At 39.3% G+C, this 27,631-nt stretch overlaps 1 protein-coding gene across 1 annotated transcript in view; it reads right to left on the minus strand.

The window, feature by feature from the left end:
* Positions 1-6,983: 6,983 nt before the first annotated feature.
* Positions 6,984-27,631, minus strand: part of TBL1XR1 (TBL1X/Y related 1) — a 53,419-nt gene continuing 32,771 nt past the window's right edge. The window contains exons 10-15 of the mRNA XM_075202156.1: positions 24,932-25,053; positions 23,621-23,695; positions 17,394-17,521; positions 17,144-17,309; positions 11,925-12,026; positions 6,984-10,750 (exon numbers count right to left, since the gene is read on the minus strand). Coding sequence (XP_075058257.1) covers positions 10,724-10,750; positions 11,925-12,026; positions 17,144-17,309; positions 17,394-17,521; positions 23,621-23,695; positions 24,932-25,053 — 620 coding nt within the window. The 3' untranslated portion in view covers positions 6,984-10,723. The remainder of the gene's footprint in view (positions 10,751-11,924; positions 12,027-17,143; positions 17,310-17,393; positions 17,522-23,620; positions 23,696-24,931; positions 25,054-27,631) is intronic.

Raw genomic sequence — 27,631 nt, forward strand, 5'->3', positions numbered from 1 at the left:
ATGTTTTAACAATTGAGAATTAAAAGATGGAATAAAAAGTGCCACTGACAGTAGGAGTCAAGGGAGGGCTGGCAGACTTTAGCCCGGGGGTAAGCACATAGCACTGGCCCATAAGTAGCGGCACATCCTTAAAAGGTGGTTTTCGGTACAATATATATTGATCAATATAAAAAGAGGCTATTTTAGTGTTGCTTAATCCAGCGATACTTTATTATAAATAATAAATTTTAAATACTGAGATGTCTCAAAAACCCCTGAATCTGTGGATCAATCACAGCGAGCTCACAGGTATGCAGAAATGAGATACACTTAAAACCCAGAATTTTAAGAAATTTATTTAACAAGAGGGGTCAGCCATATTTGTGCTCTCAAGTGAAGCCAGTCTGAGTACACCCAGCACACACCTCTATCTGACATGCGCAATGTTATGAAATCACCTCTCTTTAAAAAGGGGCATATTTTACCAAGTTATAAAAAAAACCTGTAACTTTCTCAAAGTTATGATCCCTCAAAGGCACTCCTCAGCCCTAATAGCTTTCTAACAAAACAGACCCCATGTCTTAAAACCTCCGGTACACTGCATTACGCTCTCCCAAAAAAACTGAAATACTGCGAGATTTTGAAGTTTACATTCATCCTAATTTTTCATTTTTTATCCTGAAATTTGGCATGCAGCACCTGTGGACAGTTCTCCATTTGCATGCAAAATTTCAGCTTAATAGCTTTAATACTTTTTAAAATGTAGCCCCTCAAACACCATGCCCCCCCCCCTCACAGATTTAACACGGCGGAATATCGTTCAGTAGATGCAACCCTAATATAAAGGACACGACTGTGTCCTTATAATATACATACACACATAATATATATATATATATATATATATATATATATATATATATATTAATGTATGTTTTCTTAGAATGGATAAGAATAATCTTGGTTAACGGGATATCATTGAATATACATAATGCAAAAAAAAAATACCTTCAAAAGCAAAGAGCAGCTTGATATTCAGACTTGTAGAATTGCACCAATTCCAAAAAGTACTTTTGACATTTTGAGGTATATTTTATTTAATTCACAATCACTGTTTTGGTTCTTCTCTTCTGTGGATGCCCTATTCATGATCTAACCAGTCAGATTTAAAATCTCTATATGGAAATGAAAGACCAAATGAGCATTCTAAAAGAGGCCAAGGTTCCACTTGTGGTGTCATAGCTGTCTTCCTAAAGAAGGATTCTCAGATGCTTTGATGTAGAAAATAATAAAGTTTATTAATTCATGTGTACACTGACGAGCAAATCATATGAAATCAGAAAGCAAAGGCTATACATTTGCACATAAGGTCTATAAGCAATTATCTTGGCACCCTTCACAGAGGGGCATTTAAGCTTGACATTTGCATTAAGTGGTTAAATATGAATTATGTGCATCTCCACACAATGAATGCATTGCTCCCATTTGTACATGGCAGAAGAGGCCCTGATCTGAGAAATAGAGACATGAATTCTCTTATCAGTGTTTCTGGATAATTAGTCAGAGCATGTTGCATTCATAGAAGCAAGAAGACCCTTGTACATAAACATATTCCTCTCTTATAAAACTAACAGTGTGGCTGCTAAACTTCATTTTGTATCCAGATTGTCATTCAACTTTCACAACTGAATACCATAATGACTGCCATATACGTTACACTTCTAATAACTCTTGGTATCTCTTATGTTGAATGCCATACAGCATTATAACTTTGCCCACTTTTCTGAAGAATAAGAGTGTTGCTCCATGCATCTGTTCTTCCAAGCTCCATGATTAGTCTCACAGCCCTAGCTGAAAATCAGTGCAATGTGACATTTTGGAGCAGGGTGTGACTGGGAGAATAAATGAGAAATCACAATCACAGACATTGCAGCTTCTCATTTGTCTTCGAGCTCACATCCCATTCTGAATCCAACAAAAACATTCCCCACTTTAGTATTAGTGCAGCTTTAAATTTCCTAATTTTGGCCAATATCTTTAAAGAAATGTACAGTGAACACAGTTTAATATTCTCATTTCTGCTGTAATTTGAGATTTTGTGTTTCACATATCTGGGGACTATTGCTCTTCAACTGCTTGGGACTTACTCTTATTGTAACTTGTAGAGTCAGATACAGATAGATAGATCTGGGTGGGTGATATGCATGGCCCCTATCTTTAACCTTGTTACACCCCAAAAATGCATTGTGAAAAATTATAGCAATTACCCTGACCAAGGGAGAAAATTCTTTTTCATTGTGCTAGTGTTTATTAACTAGTAGAAACCAATTGTATGCTATTTAAATTCAGTGCACATAAAATAAAGTAACTATTAATAGTTACAATCCCCAAGTGCAATATATTTTCTATAACTGCAGGATCTGTTGTATATGTTTGACATTAAACAAATTACTTACTTCATTTTAAAGAAATACAGCATTTACTTTGATATAACAATTATTTCCTTACTTGTCCTAATTGAACATATTTGGGCAAGTGCAGAATAGATCTCTCCTGATCACCCACAGCATTAAAGCCACCTGCCGAATATTGTTTAGGCCCCCCTCATGCCGCCAAATCATCTGACCCATCAAGGCATGGACTTTACAAAGCCTCTGAAGGTGCCCTGTGGTATCTGGCACTAATACATTATCAGCAGATCCTTTAAGTTGCAAGATGGGGCCTCCATGGCTCAGACTTCATTTTGCAGCTCATCCCACAGATGCTCGATCAAATTGAGATCTGAGGAAATTGGAGGCCAAGTCAACACCTTTATACTCTTTCACATGATCCTCAAACCATTCCTGAACAAGTTTTGCTGTGTGGGAGAGGGCATCATCTTGCTGGAAAAGGGAACTGCCATAAAGGAATACACTTGCCATGAAGGGGTGTACTTGGTCTGCAACAATGTTTAGGCAGGTGTTACATCAAAGAAACATCCACATGAATGCCAGGACCCAATATTTCTCATTAGAACATCACCCAGAGCATCACACTGCCTCCACCGGATTGCCTTCTTTTAATAGTGCAACTGGGTGCAATCTCTTCCCTAGGTAAATGGTGTATATGCACCCGGCTGTCCACATGATGTAAAGAAAACGTGAGAACTCAGACAAGGCCACCTTCTTCCATGGTCCAGTTCTGACACTCATGCCCATTTTGTAGGTTCTTTCAGCAGTGGAAGGGGGTTGCCAATGGAAGACTCAACAGTCTGCGGATACGCAGCAAGCTGTGGTGCACTGCGAGCATTGTATCACAGCCAGCATACCAAATATGTACTTTGTACAAGGTCTCACTTATAGGACCCTGAAAAAGACAGAACAAAAATATGAAAAACAGTGTGGCCATCTCTGGTGCAAAATCAGCACACCATTCTGACAGAAAAAGGGCTGAACTGCCTGAATACTTGTTGAATCTTTGCCCTCACTATCATTTGTATTGAAAGATAGCTGCAAAGAAGCTGTTGGAAACAATCACTAGCATGGTATACAGGTTGTTTGCAATATTTTACCTATTTTTAAAATGTTAGTGGAGGGGGAATTTAGATCTCAACTTACCCACAAAGTATTAGAAGTATAGCCAAACAAATCATCCTCTCAGTTACCATGAACATACAAATACATAGTATAAAATATTTTAATTCACAAAGACAACTTTGAGATCATATAAAGGGTACATAAAGTATATACGCTACAGTATAATTCAACAGTTAAAATTATATATACCACTAAAAGTCTCAGAAGAGTTTTCAGTTTATATCCAGTAATGTGTTTACACCATTCTGTTACTAAGTTTACCTCACGGCGTTCTCTCTGTGCTCCGATGGGTGGCTAATCCAACTACCACTGGAAAAACCCATGCCCAGCAATGTGATAGTCAGTAGGGGTTAGCACTAACCAAGCCAGGTGCAATATATCCCAGAAATCAATAGGACCAAGGTAAATTCATATTTGTTAACTCCCAGAGAGGCAGAACTCAGATTTGTACAACCTTATTGGCATCAAGCATTTGTTTCTAACACTATCTGGCTGGACAGAACAGACTTACCAAACAAGTCCCCATATAGGACTCATCCGATTTAAGATTACACCTTCCTCCATTTATAACTACCAACTAATCTCTTACTCAATACAACCATCATCACCGTGCAGCAAAATAGACTATCCATCCTGCAATTCTGCTTCCTTAATCTCAGCGGTTTCACACCAACCTAAAAACTGCTGGATGCTCTCTCCCTCAAAATTACAGTAAGTATGTATATAACTGCTCAGACAAGACAGATGGCTATTGATCTACCAATACAACAGGGTTCAAACCATTTCAATTGCACTGCAGTCATATTCATAATATACCTAAATGTTTCTACTGTATAACGCAGGTGAATAGAAGGGGAGAATATACCTCTATGCTGTCAATAAACAAATAAATGTAGAAAAGGAAGCTGTCTGCATCCTCACAATCATTCAAAAATGTTGCAAAGGCAGGAAAAAAATAAAACAGCATCTGTACCCAAACACAGTATCCTTAGAGTCCTGGAGAAAGCAAGTCTAAATACAAAAGTGGTACTTAAAACTGCTTTTAAGTACCACTTTACCCTCGATGTTCAGAAAGGGTTTCTTGCACCACAGTACTTACAATTCTGACCCTGCAAGTAGAAGTAACCACTATGAGGAACACCAACATTAGGGTAAATCTATTAAACCTTCTAAAAAGTAGAATTGGAGGTGCTGTCCATAGTAACCGGACTGTATCCATCTTTTATTTAGTACATTCTAGAAATTGATACAATTTGATTGGTTGCTACGCAACACTACATCCCATAGTGTCACCTACTTCAGAGAACCCCTTTGTAGTGGTTCAAAAGGGTCAGGCATTAGAGTGTTGAGCACTAAATTGAGGCCCCATTGCCACTAACAATCTGAGTGAGGGACAGAACCTCTTCACTGCTTGGAAGAATTGCATTATCAATTCTTCAGAAACTTGGTATACAAGAAAACACTTAGTGCAAATACTTGTACCAGTGAGTGTAGATAAGACAAAACCTTTGCTGAATTCTTCCTGAAGTCAAGAATATGTAGAATAGTAGGACTGAACATAGACTCGCACCATGAGATAGTTTTTCCAATTCTATAATATATTATTGAAGAGTTCGTTTTCTTTTGCTTGTAAAAGTGTGTTGACAACTTTCTCTCTGAACAGTTGTTGCTCAACCTCCATGTCATTAAAGTTAGTAGCTCCAGATTTGGACCTTGGAGCAGGCTACTAGAAACCACGGCTCACGTGGCCCAAAAATGGTATGAATTGCTATCACTTATTTTTTCATTTTCGATTTTTCTTAGAATGCGAGTAATGAGTAGAAACAGAGGTAAGACATACCACAGGGGAAACTTACATAGAACTGTTAAGTTGTCTATTCCAAATATATTTGCCTGTGATCAAACTTTGTTTACTTGGTGTTTTGCACAGAACACCTTATCCGGGGAGAATTCCTATGGTGGCAAAAAGCATTTTTAGAAGGTGAAAGCCCCTCTGTATTGTAAGCTGATGTTGTACTTGTAGTGGATAAGCCAAGGACTGGATTTTGATGAAAATCTCCTTTACAAAAGAAAGGAGCTCACAATGTTTGGTACTTCTGAGCTTTGTTTCGCATGGCCAGCAGTGCTTTTCATAGAACAGGGAATGCCTACACTAGTGTATCGGATATCCACTCTGCCTGGTCCTTCACATTTGAAATCCTTTAAACCTGGATGGGGTATGGGCAAAGCGGCTGCATGGTCAGACATGCCATTTTCAAATTTGAAAAACAGATTTCATACTTTTCCCCATTGTTTGTTACCCAAGAAGCAAATAGCATTCCCCAGGTAACCAGCCCTCATGACCTGCTTGCACCACCAGTGGTGCGTTGCCTTGGACCATGGAAACAGGTAAGTCCTTACACAGAATATAACCTATTACTGTCCTCTTTTATCCTGACCTTGAGACACGGCAGGGAAGAGAAGGAGCTGCAGTATATGAACCTGGCATCCTTATTAATTTCCAGTCTCTACTTAAGGCTAGAAAGGGGGACCAACCCATTGTTATATAGATAAATCTTGATGGCCCAAAAGCCAACAATATATGTTACTTCTCCCGATAATCCAAACCCACCTGATCAAGATATTTGAGCCTAGTTATATTTGGAGGCCAGTTATGATTTGGATAGCTAAATTCTTTAAAAGCAATCAAAATGGTCTTATACATTTAGGTTCCAATTCAGAGAAAATAGTGCACGTGACGTTGTATAATTTACTTAACTTCATCTGTTAAAATAATCCAGTCAAATGAAGCATTAACCACAAAGGCACACCATTTGCCACAAAGATTACAATGGCCGACAGAACCATTGGCTGTTTGGGGTGTTATTTTTGTACAATGATAAATATAAATAATGGATGATCAATTCCTCTCAATAATGCAATTACTATTATGATATGCAGATGTTATTAATCTGCAAAAGAATTGGATGTCTCAAGCTGTTTTAAATAATGTGTCATTAGTTGCATGAAAATACTAATCTATACTTCTCATGAATGGTTAATGCAATCATTTACCACGTCTTACTAGGTAGAGGCCTGCAGACCATTGCTTATAAGAGTTGCACATAGCTGTTTTTTGGTTTTTTTTGAGAGTGCTGGGGAAATATGCTGATAATTTGTACTTTTTACAAAGTGTTTTGGGCTTAACAGGTATTCATAATCTGAACAAACATGGCTGCTCCCTATTAAAATCAAGCCATGAGCACCTTTTTACATACCTTCATCTTCCAATTTACCAAGTTCCAACAGTATACTGCACTCAGTGAGATGAAGAAAAAGTTATTATGTAAAATCATATATCCAGAATATAGTCTTGAATTACATCTATATATACACAAACACACAGGATATTTACATTTGTAGTGTAGAAAAAACATGCACTACAAAACATTAATATCAAAATATATTTTATTCTGGACCTCTTTCAGATCAGATTCAAATTACAGTTGTCAGAGCAATACAATGCAAAAGGTAAATGCAACAGAAAATTGTGTCAAAAAACAAGGATAAGTGGGGATGGGGACCTGGGAAAACTTATGATGTGGAACCAAAACACATCAAAGTGTAATTAAAATGGTCCAGGACAGTACAAACACCAAAAAGTCATCTGTTAGACACATTATCATGAAAACCAAACAATAAAAGTATTTAACATGTACAAAAACTGCAGTGGGCTGGTTCATGTTGGTTAGTTGAATAGCACAAGAAATGATGCAGACTTGTGACTCCAGTGCTGCTGATAGACTCACAGAATTAGACCCAAAGGATTTGTAGGTTAAGAAAAAGATCACAATTATACAGAGAAATTAAATGTTGGATTCTACTACTATGTGAATACTTTTGCAATGTCTCCATAATAAAATAAAAATAAAAATGTACATCCCTTGTTTAAAATCTGTATAGCTAGGTATCCAATATGATGGCTGCACAGGAACGAATAGGTTTTTAAAAAAAATTAAAGAACCTAGTAAACCATGGTCTAAAAACTAAATGTGGATTATTTACAAAGTTGTATGGTTAAAAGCGCCACTGTAGGAGGATAATCAAAACACAAATTTTCCTTTCCAATTAAAAACTAAACATTAGGAGTTATTCATACTAGGAACAGCTGAAGTGCTAAAATAAAGAAAAGCAACATTTCCTTTAGGGTGTAGCAGTACTAATTCGAAGAGTATTTCCATACTTATTTTCCTTTAAAAAGGATATATAGAGATTATACATATATATCTATCCATCTCAGATGTAATTAAACCGTTTTACATAGACTTGCAAATTAAAAAAAAAAAGATGGTGTTTGGGCTAGTTTGGAACAAAGATAGTAAAACACTACTCAATTCATTAATGTGTTTCAGCATTAACAAAATATTTGCGTCTATTCCTGGAAGCACTTGCTTCTCTATCGTTATTGCACAAATTTAATTTGATATAAGCCACATACATAGTCTTCTAGCAAAGATAACTGCCAGGTATTTTATTTTTTATTATCTTTTTTTTTTTTGTTCTAAACAGGAAAACTTCTTAACATCGTAACATTGCATAAAAAAAAATATGAAAGTGGTCAAATAGCCATGGTGGACTGTAACAAAGTATACAGGCAAATCAAGTTTGTACTGTATGGAATTTCCAGATTAGCCAAAGTCTCCATGCCCATGAAAAGAAGACTGAATGAACTTACATTTTAAATAAAGACACAAAACATTCAAATTAAAAATATCCTAGCTGCATTTCTGTATAATTTGTTTTAGAAAAAAAAAAAAATATATAGGAGGGGGAAATAAAAGCAGGAAGCAATAGATTTCTTTAAATGTGTAAATATATAAACAGCTTTCTACTATGTTGGCAGAGGTATTCGGTCACCCATTTTCCCCCCTGGAAATGAAATTTTTAAAAGGTTTGAGGTCTCTACTGCTGTAATCCAACATTCTGAAAATGGTGACGTGAAAAGTTATAATAATAAAAGTATTTTGCATTCACAGCATAGCATCACTGAAACCACAAATTCTAGTTCTCATTCTTTGCTAATAGCAATTACATTGGCACTCCAAGATGCATGCTATTTTCTTTACTTGCATGTAACTTACAACTAGCAGCACATGAGTCAATTCAAAGAACATAAAGGACAAAAAAAAAAACTTGATATGTGCCCAACATTTTGTAAAGGGAAGGCAACCTTTCAGCCCACCAAGGAATTGTGGAAGTGCTACTGCTGGCACAATACCATTCTGCATTCAGCAAGTAAAGAAGATACATGCCCTTTAACAGAAACCGTGAGAAAACTCAGCTGAAATGAAACCATGGTACTATATGGTACAATTCTTAAATTGTCTGCAACCAAAGGGAGACTGCTATAAGCTTGTTCTACAATGACCTTAGGGTGACACTCTATACTAAGGTACCATTGATCTATGAAGAAAATTCAGGAAACAAGTGTAGTGCATATTTATTTTCACAGCGTTTGAATTATCCTCTGCAGTACATTGCTCTACAATTGCTCCAGCCATACAGATCTTTCTGGTCCTTAAGTGGTTATATTCTCTAAATTTTTAATAAAAAAAAAAGTTCAGATAAAAGGCTTGTGACAAATAACCATGCTTGATTGATTTACAATAATGCATTAGAACTTTTTTTATTTTATTTTTATTTTTTTTTAAACATTTAGCCCAACCACCAGACCATTTCTGAAAACAGGGAACATAGCTCAACTATGCTGTTTAAATTCAAAAGGTGGCAAGGGTTGTCTTCTCTAATATATATATATATACTTTTTATTTTATTCGTATGAAAATCATTATAAAATCTAATGGGGGAAAAAAAAAAAAAGCAGGCATGGTTACTATTTTGAATAGCAGCATAGAACATGTAGATTTTTTTATTTTTTTTAAAAAATTTACTTAACCAGTTGCTGAAACTCAATATATAAATAATTTGTGCAGCCTGAAGTAGCACAGGTGCTTCTAGCCTAAAACCTGCATTAAAAATAAGGCCTAAAATATGCCAATTTAAATTATATGAATCGCTTTGTCTTCCATCTGTGTTAATGATGTTAGTATATAGGGGTATTTTTCTCTTTATGGGAAATTAACAAAAATATTCCTTTAATATAACATCAACACTGGATTTTGATGATGTTTCCCATCATACTGTTTTATTGATTATACAGATATTCCTTTAAAAAGTTCCCGATCCAAGAAAAATAATGTGCTGACACAAACATTGGGGCAAGAAAAGAAAAAAAAAAAAAAAGATATAAAAAAAAATAGGTAAAACAGATGGGGGTGTTTTGCTCCTATTACAATAGTGCACAAGAAAACCATAATGCAATTATGGTTGAAAAGAAACAGACCATACTGTCTGATCTTTACTATTTGTGCCCTTCAGTTTTGGCAGAATTATGTCCCAAATAAGCATTCGCCACGTCACCATAAAATAAACCGAAATTTACCTGTAATTGGCATATGAGCTCAGTGTGACTATAATTTGCATGTGCAACAGGCATTAAATTATGCCACACGTTTATCAGAACTTTGTACCAAGTCATATTAGTCTTTCTATACCTGTGCACAAATGAATTACTGTATATAAAGCAAGTCAAAGGTGTAAATAAATGAGAAAAAAGTTATTTTTTCTATGCAGCCATCAGATATTTCTTCCTAAGCCCCAAATGTAATGTTTCAAAGCAAAGAACAAACTATTGCTCAAGTAAAAAGCCAGTGTTCTCTGTACAGATAAATGGACTAAAAAAAAAACAACAAACAAATGTATTCAAGGATGGAAAAAGTAAAAAAATGTTGAATGTATTTTGACCACCTTCTTCCAAATTTGGTACATTTAAGTTCTCTATGCGTGCATGTCCTTGCCCTTCTCTTCCTCTCCAGGTGTTGTGAAGAAAGCAGCTTCCAGCACACGGAAACTAACCAGATGTGACACAAGAACTTTGTCCTCTGTGAGGTGCAACATTTTGCAGGGATTTACTTTCAAATGTATTTTAAATATCTAAGTATAGCATTAATTTCAGTTGGCTGTAGTGGACTGGCCATGGTTAAATGGGACTATAGCAGTACATGGGTCAGGGACAGTCATTTTGGCTATGTACACATTCATAGTCGGTCCATGGCTTCCAACCAGCAGCGCTATTTTCGTAGGTCTAATACACAAACCTATATTAAGAGGAGAAAAAAAAAATAATTTAGTTTAACCCTTACTGTTAAACATTTACATAAAGTTTTCTATAAAAACTTCTGAAAGCTTTTATTCTTCCAAACAAAATAAAAAGATGAACCAAAATACCTTAATCATATTAAAAAAAAAATGTAATAAAATAGAAAAGATCATATTCCTTATAAGGAAAACTGCATTCACTATTTTGAAATATATTAGACAACACTATGGACATCAGTATGACCAGTATACAAAGCACTTGACCTGCGACTTCCTTGGTGGCTTGTTAAATCTGTGTATTACCCAATAGTAGGTTCATTCGATGTGTAAATTTTAGTGGATTTCAGCACAGAAGAGAACACTAAAAAGCACCTTAGACTGAGGCAGAACTCGATTACGTAAATATTCTGAAAATAGGCAATTAGAAAAACTTCAATTGGTTACTAGCATTAAATTTCAAGGACATGAGCACTCTACGTTCAACTCCATGGGGTACTGGAGTTTAATGCTTGCTAAGTTGTGATTGAGCAGGAGCAATTGTAATGCGGATCAATAACGAATGCATTACATTTCCAAAATGGTATTAAGAAGCCCTGGTGACCGGCAACATTCCAAAGGCCACCAAAACACTATGATGTAACATTAGCATTTCATAGCTTAAGAATGTTCCTTTTTATGGAACTTATGTACACTCAAGAGAATCCCGGAATATTCATAACAGCACAACATAAGTGTTTTGCAGCTCTACATTTATCATAGCAGAGAGGGAAAATCATAGATAAGAATTAATGTAATTACTTTTGTGCATTTAAAAAACAAAATACAAGACTAATTATTATTTTTTACCAAAAAAAAAGTGCATCTCCATGGAAAATTCAAATTAATAATAATAAAAAAAAAAATGTAAAGGGGTGGGGTTTAATCGGGCAAACAAAAAACACATGCTCTTAAAACAAACGCCACAAAATACATTAGCATTTTTAAAATAGCATTATAAAACGGGGACAGACTGCCTGACACATTTATGACACCAATTACAAAGCATTACCATTTCTGGTATCTCAGTGGTTCTGAAGGAATTAAATATTGCACATGACAAATCAAAACAAACCTGTATGCCAATATGCAATAGATGTTTAGGTTTAGATATGGGTAAGCTATTTTCATACTTACTGAACCATCTGATGCACTTGCCCCCACTTTGTCTCCTGCTGCATTCCAACATACTTCGAATATGCCCCCTGTTCCCCGATAGCTGTGAACTAGTGCACCCGTCTAGGAGGAAAAAAAAATACAAAATAAAAAGCAGACAAGGTGACATAATGAAATGCATTTGCTTGTTTAATATCTTTAAAACATTGCTCTTCCAGAATAATGTTGGGTCATTAATAATATTACCTGTGGTGTCATGTAGAATTGCCTAACTCTCAAAACTGCTGTATTGACTCAACTTTGACAGTTCATAGCTGTTTTCCCCAACACACACATACATACATACCACCATATACCCAGTCACAATCACTGACTTATGTGCGATACAACAGCCCCCATAATCCTCTGTTGGTATTTTTACTATAGAACTATACTCCCCAAAATATCCTCTGCTGACTGTATACAGGACTGCACCACCAATAAGCCCCTCTGCTAGCTGAATAGAGGAAAATAGCACCTATAATCCTCTCTGATGGTATAAATAACTACACATTCCATAGTCCTGCCTGCTGACTATATACAGGACTATACCCCCCCCCCCCCATAATACTATCTACTGACTGTACACAGGAAAATACCACCCATCCTCACTGCTCATTTTATACATGACTGTACACTCCATAGTCCTACTTGCTGACTATATACTGGACTACACCCCCCATAATCTTCTCTGCTGACTATATACAGGACTACACCATACATAATCATGTATGCTGGCTGTATATACAAGGCTACAACCCCAATAATCCTCTCATCCGTCACAAAAATACTATCTGGATGGTATGGTGGTCAGGAGAATGCTTTCTATGATTTGAGGTCATTAAAATGAATCCTGTAGTGTATTGTCATCTATATGATGCTTTATGAATTGATAAGCCCAAGACTGCTGTCTGTATTGCACGGCGGTCCCAAGACTGCTGTCTGTATTGCACGGCGGTCCCAAGACTGCTGTTTGTATTGCACGGCGGTCCCAAGACTGCTGTCTGTATTGCACGGCGGTCCCAAGACTGCTGTCTGTATTGCACGGCGGTCCCAAGACTGCTGTCTGTATTGCACGGCGGTCCCAAGACTGCTGTCTGTATTGCACGGCGATCCCAAGACTGCTGTCTGTATTGCACGGCGGTCCCAAGACTGCTGTCTGTATTGCACGGCGGTCCCAAGAATGCTATCTATTTGTGAGCATGTCGAACACACATTTCCAGTTTACAAAAGAAGTGCTCCAGAGAAAAATTAATATTGGACTAAGGTTACATTTGGATTGTATATATCTGGACTCTCTGGCCTTGTTGTTTATTTGAAGGGTTTTTTTTTGGGGGGGGGGGGGGGGTTTGCTAGGAGGTGTACATTTGAATACACTTCAGATGTGCAAGATTTTAGGAAATTGTTTATGTATATTGAAATAAGAATACTGAAGAAGGTTAAGTCACATATTTATCAATCAGAGATGGAGTAACTTTGAATATAGTTGCTACTTGTCAGAATCATTTACTCTTGATTGTGTTTACTCTTTCTCCTGATTCACTCTTAGTTCTCTCTATTTGTGACCCACTGCAAAATGTTCATGTAATTTATTATCCCTTATTGCAGCAATAAGGGATGAAGTATCGAAACCACTTATCAAAAAAATTTATACCAGGACAGTGCATCCGATAAGAGGCTTAGCCAGTGATGACTAACTTACTACTCTGCATGCGTAGACCATTTCGTTAGAAGAACATGAAGCCTGCCAGGGAGGGATCCAAAGATCCCTCTCCTGTAATGCTCTCCCCATATGATAGAGAGGGTAAATTTTGTGCAATTTTGAAAATGTTAAAAGCAAATTTTTCATTAAAAAAGTGCAGCATTAAAAAGGTGTATAACGTCAAAACCAGTGCACATATCAGCCTAAGATTTAGGAGTTTTCTTTACACCAATGACAGCATTTATTACACCAAATTTAATTGAAATTAGAGAATGAAAGGTAGAATTTTTTTTCGAAAAAAAAATTGTATTGATTTGATGTGGAATGACCCAAAGAGTGGATTTTTATACTCATGACAAATCCGTTTCTCTGATTCCATCTGGGGGACACTGCTACCATGGGGTTGAGAGGGGAGGAAGAGTTTGGCACTTAAGTAGTTAACAGTGTTAATGTATGCTGCTGACAAACCGTTTGCGACCCCCCTGTAGCCTTCAGTTTAAGTATAAAGCTCCGGAAGTCAACCAACCAGAGACTAAACAGCAGAAGAGCAGAAGGGAGGGAACGCAGTGTCCCACCGATGGAATCACAGGAACGGATTTATCGTGAGTATAAAAATCCGCTTTTCTCCTTCAGCCTATCTGGGGGATACTTCTAGCATGGGGACTTTCTAAAGCAGCCCCCTTGAGAGGGACCGCTCCGACAGACCCGCACGTAGAGCACTACGGCCAAAACTGGCCTTTGTCGACGTAAAGACATTGATTTGGTAACAATTAGTAAAGGTGTGGACCTGAGGACAAGGTGGCTGCTCTGCATAACTGGTCTGCGAGGCCCCATTTTGCGCAGCCCAAGATGCCCCCACAGAACGGGTAGAATGGGCAACAATATGATCTGGCACAGGTCGGTTAGCATTGATATAAGCCTGCTTAATAGTATAATATTTGAGAAGTCAAATAAAATAAACAAAGAATCTGCGAGACGAATCTTTGATGTCCTATGGACATAGATTCGGAGAGCTATGACTACATCCAGAAATTCCATAGATCCTGTTCCAGAAACTTGTGGATTGTCCGTGAACACTGGAACCACTATTTCTTGGTCTCCATAAAAACCAGAAATTACTTTTGGCAGAAAAGAAGGAACTGCTTTTGCCCTTGTGCTCCACGGGAGGTCTCTGTCCTCCCTGAGCTCGCCAGAAAAGGTTCTCAAAATGATAGCGTCCCCATCTCGGAAACTCTATGGGCTGAGGCAATCGCAAGTAGAAAAAACATTTTCCATGTTAAGAACCGTAACTTTGCAGTCTGCCAACGGTTCGAAGGGAGGTTCTTGAAGCATATTAAGGACCAGATTAAGATCCCAGGATGCCATGGGCGGAACATATGGAGGCTGGATATGCAGGTCCTGACATTCGGTATGTCTGCCAGGCGACGGTGAAAAAGAAACACTGAAAGAGCCGAAATCTGCAATTTTAAGGATCCTAGAAGAAGACCCCCATCCAGGCCATCCTGAAGAAAAGCAAGAAACCTAGAGAGGCGAAAAGAATCAGAGTGGCAGGACCGGTTCTCACACCAACTAATGTATGTAAGCCAGATACGGTGGTAGTTCCGAGCAGAGACTGGTTTTCTAGCTTTAAGGAGGGTATCCACTACTTGTGAAGAGAACCCTCTGGATTTCCAAAGGTTGGCTTCAACAGCCATGCCGGTAAATTCAGCAGCGGTAAGTCCTGATGTAGGAATGGTCCCTGAAGTAGAAGGTCTTCTCAAACAGGTAACCGAAGACCTGGACCTACCACCATCAACAGTATTTCTGGATACCAGACCCTCCGCGGCCAAGCTGGAACCACCAGTATGACTCCAAAGGAGAGTCAGGCAGTTTGGAAATTCCCTCCCATGGAAATGGGAGGAATAGGTATCCTAACCTGAAGTCCCAGGGCGTTGTCATTACATCTACTGCCACTGCCAATGGATCTCTTGCCCTCAAGCAAAATTGTAGGACCTTTCTGTTGTGACGAGACGCCATTAGGTCTCGGTCAAGAGTCCCCCATCAGACGACCAGAGACTGAAAAAACTCCGGATGAAGAGACCATTTCCCCAGCAGAATTACATGCTTGCTTAGATAGTCTGCTTGCCAGTTCTGGATGCCTGGAATAAAGACTGCGGAAATTACTGGCATGTGGTTTTTGGTCCCAGGTGAAAATCTGAGTCGCCACCTCCATTGCTCTTGCACTCCTGGTGCCTCCCTGTCTGTTGACGTACGACACTGCCATGGCGTTGTCGGACTGCAGACGGACCGGTTGGCCCTGATGGTTGGAATGTGTACACTGTAAGGCCTTTAACATGGCTTTTAGTTCCAGTATGTTGATGTGGAGAGAGGCCCTTGAAGTTTCAGATGAGGAGCCACATCCTTCCCCACCCCCGAAGGCTGGCGTCTGTGGATACTAAGATCCAAGACCATGGGGCAAAGGACCTGCAGTCTAGCAAATTGTCCCAGGCTATCCAACATCTGACGGATTGTCCCGCTTCTGGTGACAAGCGAATCAACGGACGTTCTAACTTCTGATGGGATCCTGACCATTTATTTTTTTTTAGGAGGTCCCATTGGAAGCAAGGAGAGTGGATTCGACCATAAGGGAGAATCTCGAAGGTCGACACCATCTTTCTCAATAGGCGCATGCATAAGAGGGTCAACGGTCTGCGGCAGGACAAAACTTGAATTGCCGAGTCCCGCAGGGAACGTACTTTGTCCTCTGGAAGGTATACTCTGTTTGTTGGTATCCATTATCAGTCCCAGAAAAGTCAGAGGGGAGGGATTTGTCAGCAGCATACATTAACACAGTTAACTAGTTAAGTGCCAAAATCCTCTTCCCCTCACACAACCCCATGGTAGCAGTGTCCCCCAGATAGGACGAAAGAGAAATCAATGTTTTTGGATAAGCTGATGCAGTTTTTAGAATGGCTGCCACATCACAAGGTTTACAAATACTCGCTGTTAACCAGGGAGAGACATTTTGCCCAAGCATTAGCAGGGGTATTTCCTGATCACAATTTTGGGACCAAATTAAATGTTTTGTTTTTTTTTTAAATCTGTGTTCAAAAGCCCCACAAAAAGCATTTTTAAATGCCTTTTAGAAAGGACGTCAGAAGTCTGGCTTTGAACTTCCTTCAATCCCCTTACTTTACTTAATATATCAGTTAACCTAAATGGTCATTCCTATTTCACTTCTCCATGTACAACATACTAAAATATAGAGATAGTTTTCCTTTTCTTAAAGTTATGATACTTAAACAGGCATCATGGTGGAATTTAAATGCAGTATGCCATCTATTCCAATACCATGCAGTAACGGATTTGCTTATAACAGAGAATTATACCAACACTACATTTTTACCATTACATAATCCCAGACATTTTATAAACAGTATGTACATTTTTGATGTAAGTGACGTTTACAAAAGAACCAATGCTACATGAAGACTGAAGGCTTAACAAATGCAAGTCCTACCTGTGTATTCCAGATGTGTACACATTTGTCAAAGGAACCACTGGCCAGGTACCGGCCATCCGGACTAAAGGCTACACTGTACACGGGTTCCTGATGTTTAGTCAGTGTGTGAATGCAGATCCCTCTATCGACATCCCACAATCTAACTGTAGAATCAAATGAAGCACTGTAAAATGAAAGGCACAAAATAACATTATGTATTAGCGAAAAACAACCTAGCAAGTGTCATAAAAGCAGAGACGTGCTTTACCTTGCTAACATTAGATTAGCGTTTGGATTGTTTGTTCCCGGCCCAGTGGGGCTCCATTTGATGGTATATATCTCTTTGTTGTGTGCTTGTAAGTCATGAACACAACTGTCTTGCTTCATACTCCAGATCTACAATAAAATATCAAAAACATTTGTACATACAGAGCTCAGTGTAGAATACTAAAGTGTGACTAAACTCTTAAGGAGAAATTATACAGACATCCACATATCCCTCATTAATGACCTAGTCAAATCAGCTACTATTATCAACAAATCATGACAACAGTGCATCTTCAAACTTTACATCTAAAACAAAACTGCTTTCTCCTTTTCTTCATAAACCGTTCTTTAAATAGTTGCTCAAAACACTGTTGAATTATTTGTATGCCTTTTTGAAAGTTGAAAGTGCCATTTTACAACTATTTTTGATTAAAGTAAAGCTGGGTACACATTTATGCAATCTTACTTCAGATGTGATTTCTGTAACGATTTTACCAACGGTAATAGAGATTCATGTGTACACACCTACACCTTTTACTATCAGATCTGAGAACTGCATCTCAACCACCTGCATATTGCTGCAGGGTAGGCAGATATCTGTAGACTGTGTTTGGAGCAACAATCTTTTCCACTATATTTCAGCATACTGCTGCTTGGTGTGGAAATTCTAGACGAGAGGTACTGGACAATCTTTTCTGGAACTGATGTTGCCTCTGGGGAGGTAGCGGCAAATGAGCGGAAAGGGCAGGCCTACAGAACTCCTGGACATGGCACGGGAGGAACACGGTAATCCCCATGTACTGGGCGAGTTCCCTTCTGTTGGCTCTATAAAGCACCTCTATAATTAAACGGCTTTAGCCCTGTTATCCCGCATTAAAGCATTTCAATTTTCTTGCTATTGCCACACACATTAGGTCCCACTCGTAATCCATTTCCAGCAGCCTGATGAGTCGCCAGATACTCGACTCAGCCATGACCTTGGTGTTTTCCACCTCCTGTGACCTTTTATTCCCCCTATTGCCACGTTGTTGATATTGTTGTTCGGTGGCTCCTGAACTCGGCTAGGTGGGAGCAGGAATCTCAGCCGAATCCTCCAACACACCAAAACACACCTCCTCAATGAAGGCTGTGTAATAAAAATAGAGAAATAAATGCATCTATTATACTCATACTAACATTACAACAATCTTTGCCATTTCTCAACCTTTGATGGAAACTAACAAATTATTGCGGAAGAATTTGAAAAATCGTGGAACATCCAAAACTGTGGCAGGGCCATAGATGGGAAACATGATGAAAAATGCGAATTCATTTTCAGTCAGTGGGAAAAATGTCAAAAAGCATCTGATGGTGGGTTATTGGAACCGATGTCCTTTCATGACCAACTTAAAAACAATGGACATAATTTGCGCACACGTACCCAAACAAAAAAGATTATTTTTACTCACTGTAAAATCGATTTCTCTTACTCCATTGGGGGACACTGCGAGACATTGGGGTATAGTAGGTGGGACTAGGAGTTTAGGCACTTAACTTGTTTGTTCATCACAATCCTCCCCTACTATGCCGCTCCTCTCCAGCTCAGACCTCAGTTTTGTATAATCAAGCCAGGAAGAAAGGAGAAGCAATACAGAAATTAGCACCAAGTTCAGCACTACTTTCAGAGCGAAGGAGGGTGCGCAGTGTCCCCCAATGGAGTAAGAGAAATTGATTTCACAGTGAGTAAAAATCTTCTCTTTCCTACCATTGGGGGACACTGCAAGACATTGGGGACATACCAAAGCTGCGTCTAAGGGAAGGATTGCTCTGGAATGGCTGCGTGGAACGTCCCACGCCCAAAGCTCGAATAAGCAAATACAAAGCCATGCAACCCAGAAACTCTGCAGGAGATGTGGGCGCTGCCACCCTGCACAACTACTTTACCAAAGCACCCCAATGTGCCGTCCAAGAAGCGCAAACCGCCCTGAAGTGTGAGTTCTAAGGTCACCAAAACAGGATATGGGTAGCGAAAATCCCACCGAATGATAGAAGGGTTGAAACTGTCTGAATACTGACCAGCCCCGCTATTGAGCGTCCAAAAGGACAAAGAGGACCTTAGTCTCAAGGATAGAGAACCTGCAGTTAATCTGGCACCGAAGAGCACGAATCAGATCCAGCGAAGGAAGAGTGCCACCCGAAAAAGATAAAGAATAACAGAATGCCTGACCTCAAGCTCCAGAGCCAAGCGTAATGCAGATATAATCGGAAACAATATTGGTCAGAGTGACGCACCTCTCTATCCTCCTGGGAAAGTAAAATGTGGGAGTGCAATCCACACTACTGCAACTGAACCCCGCAGGGGCGATCCCAAGGGAACACCCCTACCCTGTGATTAACATTTTCCCAGAGTCAGCAAGTCAAAAGTGGCCAAAACCAGCACTCTGATAACCTAAACTAGATTTCATGGCTTCACATGACCAACCAAAGGGCTGGCTAAACCGGAAGAGACCCCTCTAAGAAAAGACTGAAGGTATTGTGATCTTGTAAACCGGCGCTGAAACTGATGTAGAGCACCGGGAGCTGCACCCTATGGAAACCTAAGCGGAGTCCCATATCAGAGCCAGCTTGTGAAAGAAAGCGACTTAGGGAACCAGCACTGGGACGTGTGATAACCCTGGGATTCACCCCAAATGCTGTAATGTTTCAGACCAAGCAGACCCTAAGGTTAGGGTCTCCAACGCCACAGCGACAAGCTAGACGCTATAAAGAGTGGCAGAAAGACCCTCGACCATTCAGATCTGGCCACAGAGGTAGGCGGAAGGGAGGTGTTGCCACCAGTCGCCAATGTCTGAGAACCATACTCTGCGAGGTAAATGAAGGGCCCCAGTATAACTGTAAGCCACACTCCTTTAGAAATTCTTTACCTGTGAGAACCTGGGACGTGGAAGCGACAGGTACACCAGGCCGAAGCTTCAGGAAACATCCTGGAATCGTCAAATTTCACTTAAGGGTCTCTTGATTATGAGCAGTAAAAGGGGCGACCTGAGAAATAAGTATAGACGCCCTGGGGACCAAGTCCGGAGTGCCCCCAAGACTACGCCAGGAGGGCAAAGGACGTCGGCATGGAGACCATTCCCCCTGGTTAACAGCCTGCCCGATGAGACTCTCGGCCTTCCACTTATTCATGTCGGGATAATGGTCAAAAGTTAGGGAATATGACGCGCTGCTCAGGCCATAACCTGGTCGTCTCTCACACTGCTCTCGGGCTGCGTGTTCCCCCCGTGATGCTACAGCCCGTGGCATCATCCGACTGGTTGACTAGAGTTTTCCTGATCAGGATCTGCCGGGCCTGAAACCACCTCCTGGGCACCCCGAGTACCAGATTTGAAAATACAGACCTTTTGGGATGACCCAAAAGACCCTGGAACCCTAAGGATCCTATTAATCCGCCTCCATCTAACAGACTATAGCCTGTCAGGACCGGGGTCCAGGATCTGGTGAACGACTGACTTCACTACTGACTGTCTGGCTAACCACTGTGAGGGTGATAGACATGTGGGCTTGGACAGTTGTAATTTGCGAGTTCAATAACCTGGGAACCAGCCCCTTTCTGGAGGATTTCCCTCTAGAGATATCGAGAGGGGAGCATGGAAACCTTACTGCCTCGAACATTGGTACCCTGCTTTCCAGAAGCCTCAAGCAACAGAGAGAAAAAAATTCTCTCAGTGCTAAGAGGATCCCTTTCCTGCGCTGAAATGGGAGGGCTCTTTTCTCCGGTAGAAAGACCCTGTGGGACTCCGTATAGAAGATGAGGTTTAAGAACCGTATCTGCTGTGGCAGATTGAGTGGGGACACATGTAGCTTCTGCACACAGACATGCACTTCCAGGAACCGCATGAAGATTTGTCTGAGAGAGATGACGGAGCCCTTGGAAAGTGGGCGCCCGACAGGGTACTATCGTGACTTGCCGGGTGCACCGTAGCCCTGCCAGGACTGCCATAACCTTGGAAACCCATAAGGCACAACATCCAGACTAATAGCAAAAAGAAAACGAAAGACACCGGTGCCCCCTTCCCGACTGGTACATGTAAGAAGACTTTTATAATGTGTATTGAGGCCAGGAACTCTCTCTGTTCACTGCCTGCAATGATTGTGCGCGTAGTGGCTACATCCAAAACAAGAGAATGCAGTAATAAATAAAAGGTTAAAAAGAAAAAATATAAAAATCATATTTAAGGTATATGTACAAGACCACAGTAGAGAAAACATGTTGTACCATGCATACAGCATGTGTGCTTGAAGTGAAGATGTATGTTTTCTTTTGTTAAATGATTACATTGATAGGACAAATATGTGGATGCTGTATAGCTTTGATTATTGGGTTCTTTATGGTGAACAGTTCATATATGTAGATCTTGTTGTCTACCAATAATTCCATTCTACACTGAGAATAAGTTTCCCAGCAGAACATTACCCAGAGCATCACACTGCCTCCGCTGGCTTGCCTTCTTCCCATAGTGCATCTTGGTGCCATCTTTTCCCCAGGTAAACTATGCACACGCATCCTGCAATCCATACGACTTAAAAAAAAAATCAAAAACAAAAAAACCCTGCAATTCATCAGACTAAATCACCTTCGTCCATTACTCCGCGGTTCGGTACAGTTCTGGTGCTCATGTGCCCATTGTGGGGCAGCATGGACACAGACTAACGTGCGGCTATGCAGCAAGCTATGATAGAGAGAGGTGTCAGAACACATAGTGCATCATAGGAAGCATTAACTTTCTCAGCAATTTGTGCTACAGTAGCTCTTCTTTGGGATTGGACTACACTTCGCTCCCCATGTGCAATGACCTTTAGGAGTCCATGAACTTGTTCCAGGTTCTTCGGCTGTCATTCCTTGGACCACTTTTTGTAGGTACTAACCATTGCATATTGGGAACACCCCACAAGACCTGCCACTTTGGAAATGCTCTGAACCAGACATGTAGCCATCACAATCTGGCCCTTGTCAAAGTTGCTCAGATCCTTAAGCTTGCCTATTTTCCTGCTTCCAATACATCAACTTCAAGAACTGACTGTTCACATGCTGCCCAATATATTCGACCCCTTGACAAGTGCCATTGTAATGATTGTAAGCTTGCGAGCAGGGCCTTCTCGCCTCTGTCTGTTTTACCCAGTTTGTTTATTAGTTTACTATGTTTGTCCCCAATTGTAAAGCGCTACGGAATATGTTGGTGCTATATAAATAAATGATGATGTTGAGAGATTTAATGTTATTCACTTCACTCGTCAGTGTTTTAATGTTGTGATATATACCTACATATTAAGCAGAATAACTAAATACAGCTAGACAAAACAATGTAAGAAATTTACACACAACACATTAGAAAATAAATTAGACTTTGAAAATATATCTATTTGTACAAGTGTTTACAATTAATGTTATATACACTTGCATATAGGAACAAATAGATGATAAAGCATTTAAAAAACTTTTACTATTGATTCACTAGGAGTACATCACTGTATTCCCAGGTGCGTTTACAAAACACAGCACATGTACAATATTATAGATTTCAACATGCATGCCAACAAAGCTGGCGCTGTTGAAGGAATGATCCGCAGAATTGTTGGACAGAGCGTCGTGTGTGTGTGTGTGTGTGTGTGTGTGTGTGTGTGTGTGTGTGTGTGTATGTATGTATGTATGTATGTATGTATGTATGTATATATATATATATATATATATATATATATAAACATACAAATTTGCACAACATTGTCCCATCGTGGATTGTGATTTTCAGAGAGTTTAGAAAACTAAACTTACGCTGTGGTACAATAAATAACATTGTCATGGGAGCACACACTGACAATGACATATCTGACCAGACAAATGTTTATAGTGTGATCTCCATGAAAATTGCACAAATGTGTACCCAGCTTAAAGGATTTAATCGCTCAATCTAGAGATAAGGTTCCCAAACCTTTCTCTAGTTTTATGAAAAAGGCATTAAAAGAAAAACAGACAAAGATCACTGTTTTAATGATGACAGACAGACATATCTGCATTATAATAAAATAAGTTTCTAGAGAGCACCAAGAGAACAGATGGGACTGTTCATAGAAACTACATGTATATCAAGGTTCCTCAACTCCTGACCTTTTCTAACTAATTGGTTTTAATTTGATAAGTACACTTTCTTTGGATGGGTATTCTCTATAGAACAAGAGAAGCATGCTGTATACCTTTAAGGTCATGTCATCAGAACAGGAAGCCAAAAGGTTACCAGTGGGATCCCACTTTATTGCATTCACTTCATTCTAGAAATAAGCAAATAACAATCATTACATGTAATTATAGTGGAAACGAAGCAGAGAATAAGAACAATTGTATATTACAAGATCTAAGTGAATTGAAAACATCTTTAGATTAGTCCATTTAGTATTTTGATACAGTGCAGGTCTGGATAAGGTTGTGCATGTATTATACCATTGGATACATTCCAATACTTGCATATGATAATGAATCCCACAAATTGAATGCATATATTGTATTGTAATATTTAAATAATGGTTCTGTAGGTTCCAGTGCAAAAGTGAAGGTTTAGTCACATTGCTATTTCTGGTCCTGGACAGGACAGTAAGCTGTGAGGTAAAACTATATGAACAATTAAAATAGAAACTGGGCTCCGTCAAGTTTCTTTGTAGCTAGCAATTAAAAAGTCTTAACTTAACAGATCCTATATCAGGACCCAAATCAAAACAAACATGTCACAATGTATTAATAAAATTGGACCATCTTCCTACAATTCTTGCATTTTATATGCAAGCAACTTGACAGAGGTATTTTAAATTGTTCATATAGTTTTAGTAAATGTGTATTTCGTCATGTACTTCACCATATAGATATAGTGCTATTCAGTTCTTTTGTGTGTTATTAAGAGTACTGCAGTCTGCAGAAACAGCTGCTGAGGTCTATGTGTAACAGTTTTTGAAATATAAATATTTGCATATTGATTTCCTATTAGTTTGTAGTTCAATGCCACTTTTTGATGCTTGTTTACATTTTAGAATCTACTTTTGAAGCCGATGACAAGCAGTTCTAGTGAAGGTTTTGAGAGAAACAGATCATTATCAGCTATTTATATAGCGTCACTAATTCCGCATCGCTGTACAGAGAACTCACTCACATCAGTCCCTGTCTCACTGGAGCTTACAGTCTAAATTCCCTAACATACACACACAGACTAGGGTCAATTTGATAGCAGCCACTTAACCTACTAATATGAAAACATAGCTGATCTATGTGGTGTGAGCCAAAATCAGCAATGTTTTAGTACTGTACCATCTTGCAGAGCCTTATCATGCAAGGCCCCTATGAAATGGATAAAATTATAAATAATTTCACTGCTCAGGCATACTTCACAACCATAGAAAAACATTTTCTCAAACAAATATTGACAAGTCCGTTTTAGTACTTTAAACACGTTGATCAATTGTGTGGCAAAATATTTAACCTAAAATAATGTTTAACTAAAAACCTCTCATAATACTTACGGTGTGTCCCTGGAATGTTTTTATTGGCCTGTCTTGTCCCAATTTGCAGACGTGAATGCACATATCTGTACTGCACGATGCAAATGTATTGTTACTTTGCCAGTCCACATCTAATGCTGGTGCTAGAAGGTAACAATGAATATGCTTAATGTTTGAACAAGTTAAAGGAACGTAAAATACAATATTTATATCTATCTATATATTGACACAAACATAATACAAGTTATGTATTTAGCTGACAATATCCATGTACATATGTGGCAAGGACAATGTTATGGCAGCTTTATCTACCATTTATAAACACAAATTATATATGAAAAGCATTTAGCTGTGCATAAAACATGTCAATTTTAAATGAATAATTCAATTGACATTCTACAATAAAATGAAAAAACAAATCGCTGAAATGAATAGGAAAGACAAGGTGTTGCATCAGGAGGCTGCCTCATCCTGATAAATCTGCTATTGACATGTATGAAATAGTTAAAATAGTTCCTAACAATTGCATAATTAGAGGGATTCTCTACTTTTTTTTTCTAATATATAAATGTTTGATATTTACCATTACCGAGGGCTTTCTTTGCTACTTAACAGCTGTGTGCGGCAATAGGTTGGATAGTAATGAAAACAATTTTAAATGATTGTTGGGTTATACGGCCATATTAAACAGGCATTTCTTGCGGACCAGAACTAAGAGAGGGTCTAGTGATAGAGCGTACAAGCTCTTGCTCTTACTCAGACGTCTACCCGCCCAAACAAAACGGGCAATCTGTCTCTGTAGGGTCTAGGAAAAAGGTACTCAGAATTGCAGAGTCTGGAACAGATAAAGAACACTTGGTAACAGATTACTTTTTGCTGCTGATACACGACCGAGCCAGGAAATGTATAGCTTGACCCAGTCTATGAGATCACGTTAAAGTGGCTCCGGGTCTGGGGAAGTTAATGGCATATAGCTGGTTACAATGGCTGGTCATGAATGCCCTCTAGGCACTTAAGTTTGTCAGGGGGTAGCTTGAGGGAGAATTTCAGATTTGTCCGTATTAAATTTTAGAGTTAGAAACAGCACCATAAGTTTGGAGCTCAATATGGAGGAAGAGTAGGGAGGTGATTGGGTTTGTGATGGTCAGAAGGATGTTATCTGTGTACAGAGAAATCTTATAGTAACTAGAGCCTGCTTGAATCCCAGTGATAATCAAATTATTGCGGATGCGAAAGCCAGTGGCTCCATCAGAAGGGCAAAGAGTAGCGGGGAGGGTGGGCATCCTTGTCGTGTACCGTTCACAATAGAGAAAAAGGGTTGATGCAGCACAGTTGGCTAAGACACTAGCCGAAGGGTTGAAATAGAGGGACACTAAATCGCATAAAATCGATCTCGAAAGCCCATTCTGGGAGGGTGGCCCTCAAGGGGCCAGGGAACCCTATGGAAGACTTTTTCAGTGTTAAAAGACACCACCAAAACAGGAGTCTGGGAGCGATTAGCTGCGTCAATTAAGTCAATAGCTCACATCGTGTTGTACACCGCTTGACTGGCAGGGATGAATTTGACTTGGTCTGGGTAGCCCAAAGCGATTGCGATGATGCGATTACGGGTACATTTATTTTGTAGTTTGCAATCAAGTAGTATGTCTGCCTTATCTCTATTTTGATGAAAACACTGCTGGAGCCACTAGAGTGTCTTCACCACCTTGAAGGTAAGCAATTTGCCAAGCTGGCAAGGAGATTAATGTAGGGTTTTCGCTTTGGAAATTGTTGAAGAGTGGTAAGAGTTTGTATTTGGTTCTCTAGGTCTTTAACCAATTGATGGTGAAGTTTTTTTGCTAGTGGGAGGCCAAGCTGATAATACAGTCCCTAATAGTAGCCTTATGAGCTTCCCACTTAAAGGTGGGGGAAATATCCCCATGACAGTTAACCATCTGAAAGTCTTTCAGGGCCTGACGAAACAAGTGGTCATTTAATCTACACCTACTACAAGGAGGTAGTGGTGGCAAGACGTCAAAACAGGAGACAATCATATCACGGCCTTTCAAGTTCCATACTCTGGAGATAAACGGATTTCATTATCTTTTCAGAGCAAATAAAACAGTTGTGAAATAGTATGCAACATGGTCCCTTCTCTCCCCTTTGGGTATTCTCACAAGTCAATGTCTGGCATCTAAAATTGGATGCAATCCAACCATTTCTGGGGTTGCGGTTAATCACACACATTATAAAATTGCACTATTTGCATAAGATGGGCGCTTTTCGTTCACAAGACATTACTTGTCCTTAATCTATTCTTGGAACTTCATCACATTCATCACATGAAGGACTAATGGGTAAACATTACCAATAGTATGAAAAGCTTTATAGAGCAAACAATACTCTCACTTAGAACGAATATCAAAGATATGGTCAGATGGGAAATATAAGTATATTAAAACGAGTGTTCTACACCACATCCTTTAATTTTTTTCCAAACTCTCCCCAATAAGAATACCAGCTCAAACTCTAAACCTCCGGCAGAATAGTTACAACAAATATATTTTGGGGGTAGGTGGTCAATCTTGGCCAAACCCACATCAGTCTTGGGCCAGGTGAAACCCCATTCAGACATGTCCCTCCAAACACCAAGCATTGGATCAACAAAGATCAATCTCTCCTTGGGCGCTTTGGCATTTCAATTCTAGTTCCCAAAAAATTCATAGGAATTGTTAGTTCAAG

The sequence above is a fragment of the Mixophyes fleayi genome, chromosome 3 (genome assembly GCF_038048845.1).
Source record: "Mixophyes fleayi isolate aMixFle1 chromosome 3, aMixFle1.hap1, whole genome shotgun sequence".
NCBI classification, from domain to species: Eukaryota; Metazoa; Chordata; class Amphibia; order Anura; family Limnodynastidae; genus Mixophyes; species Mixophyes fleayi.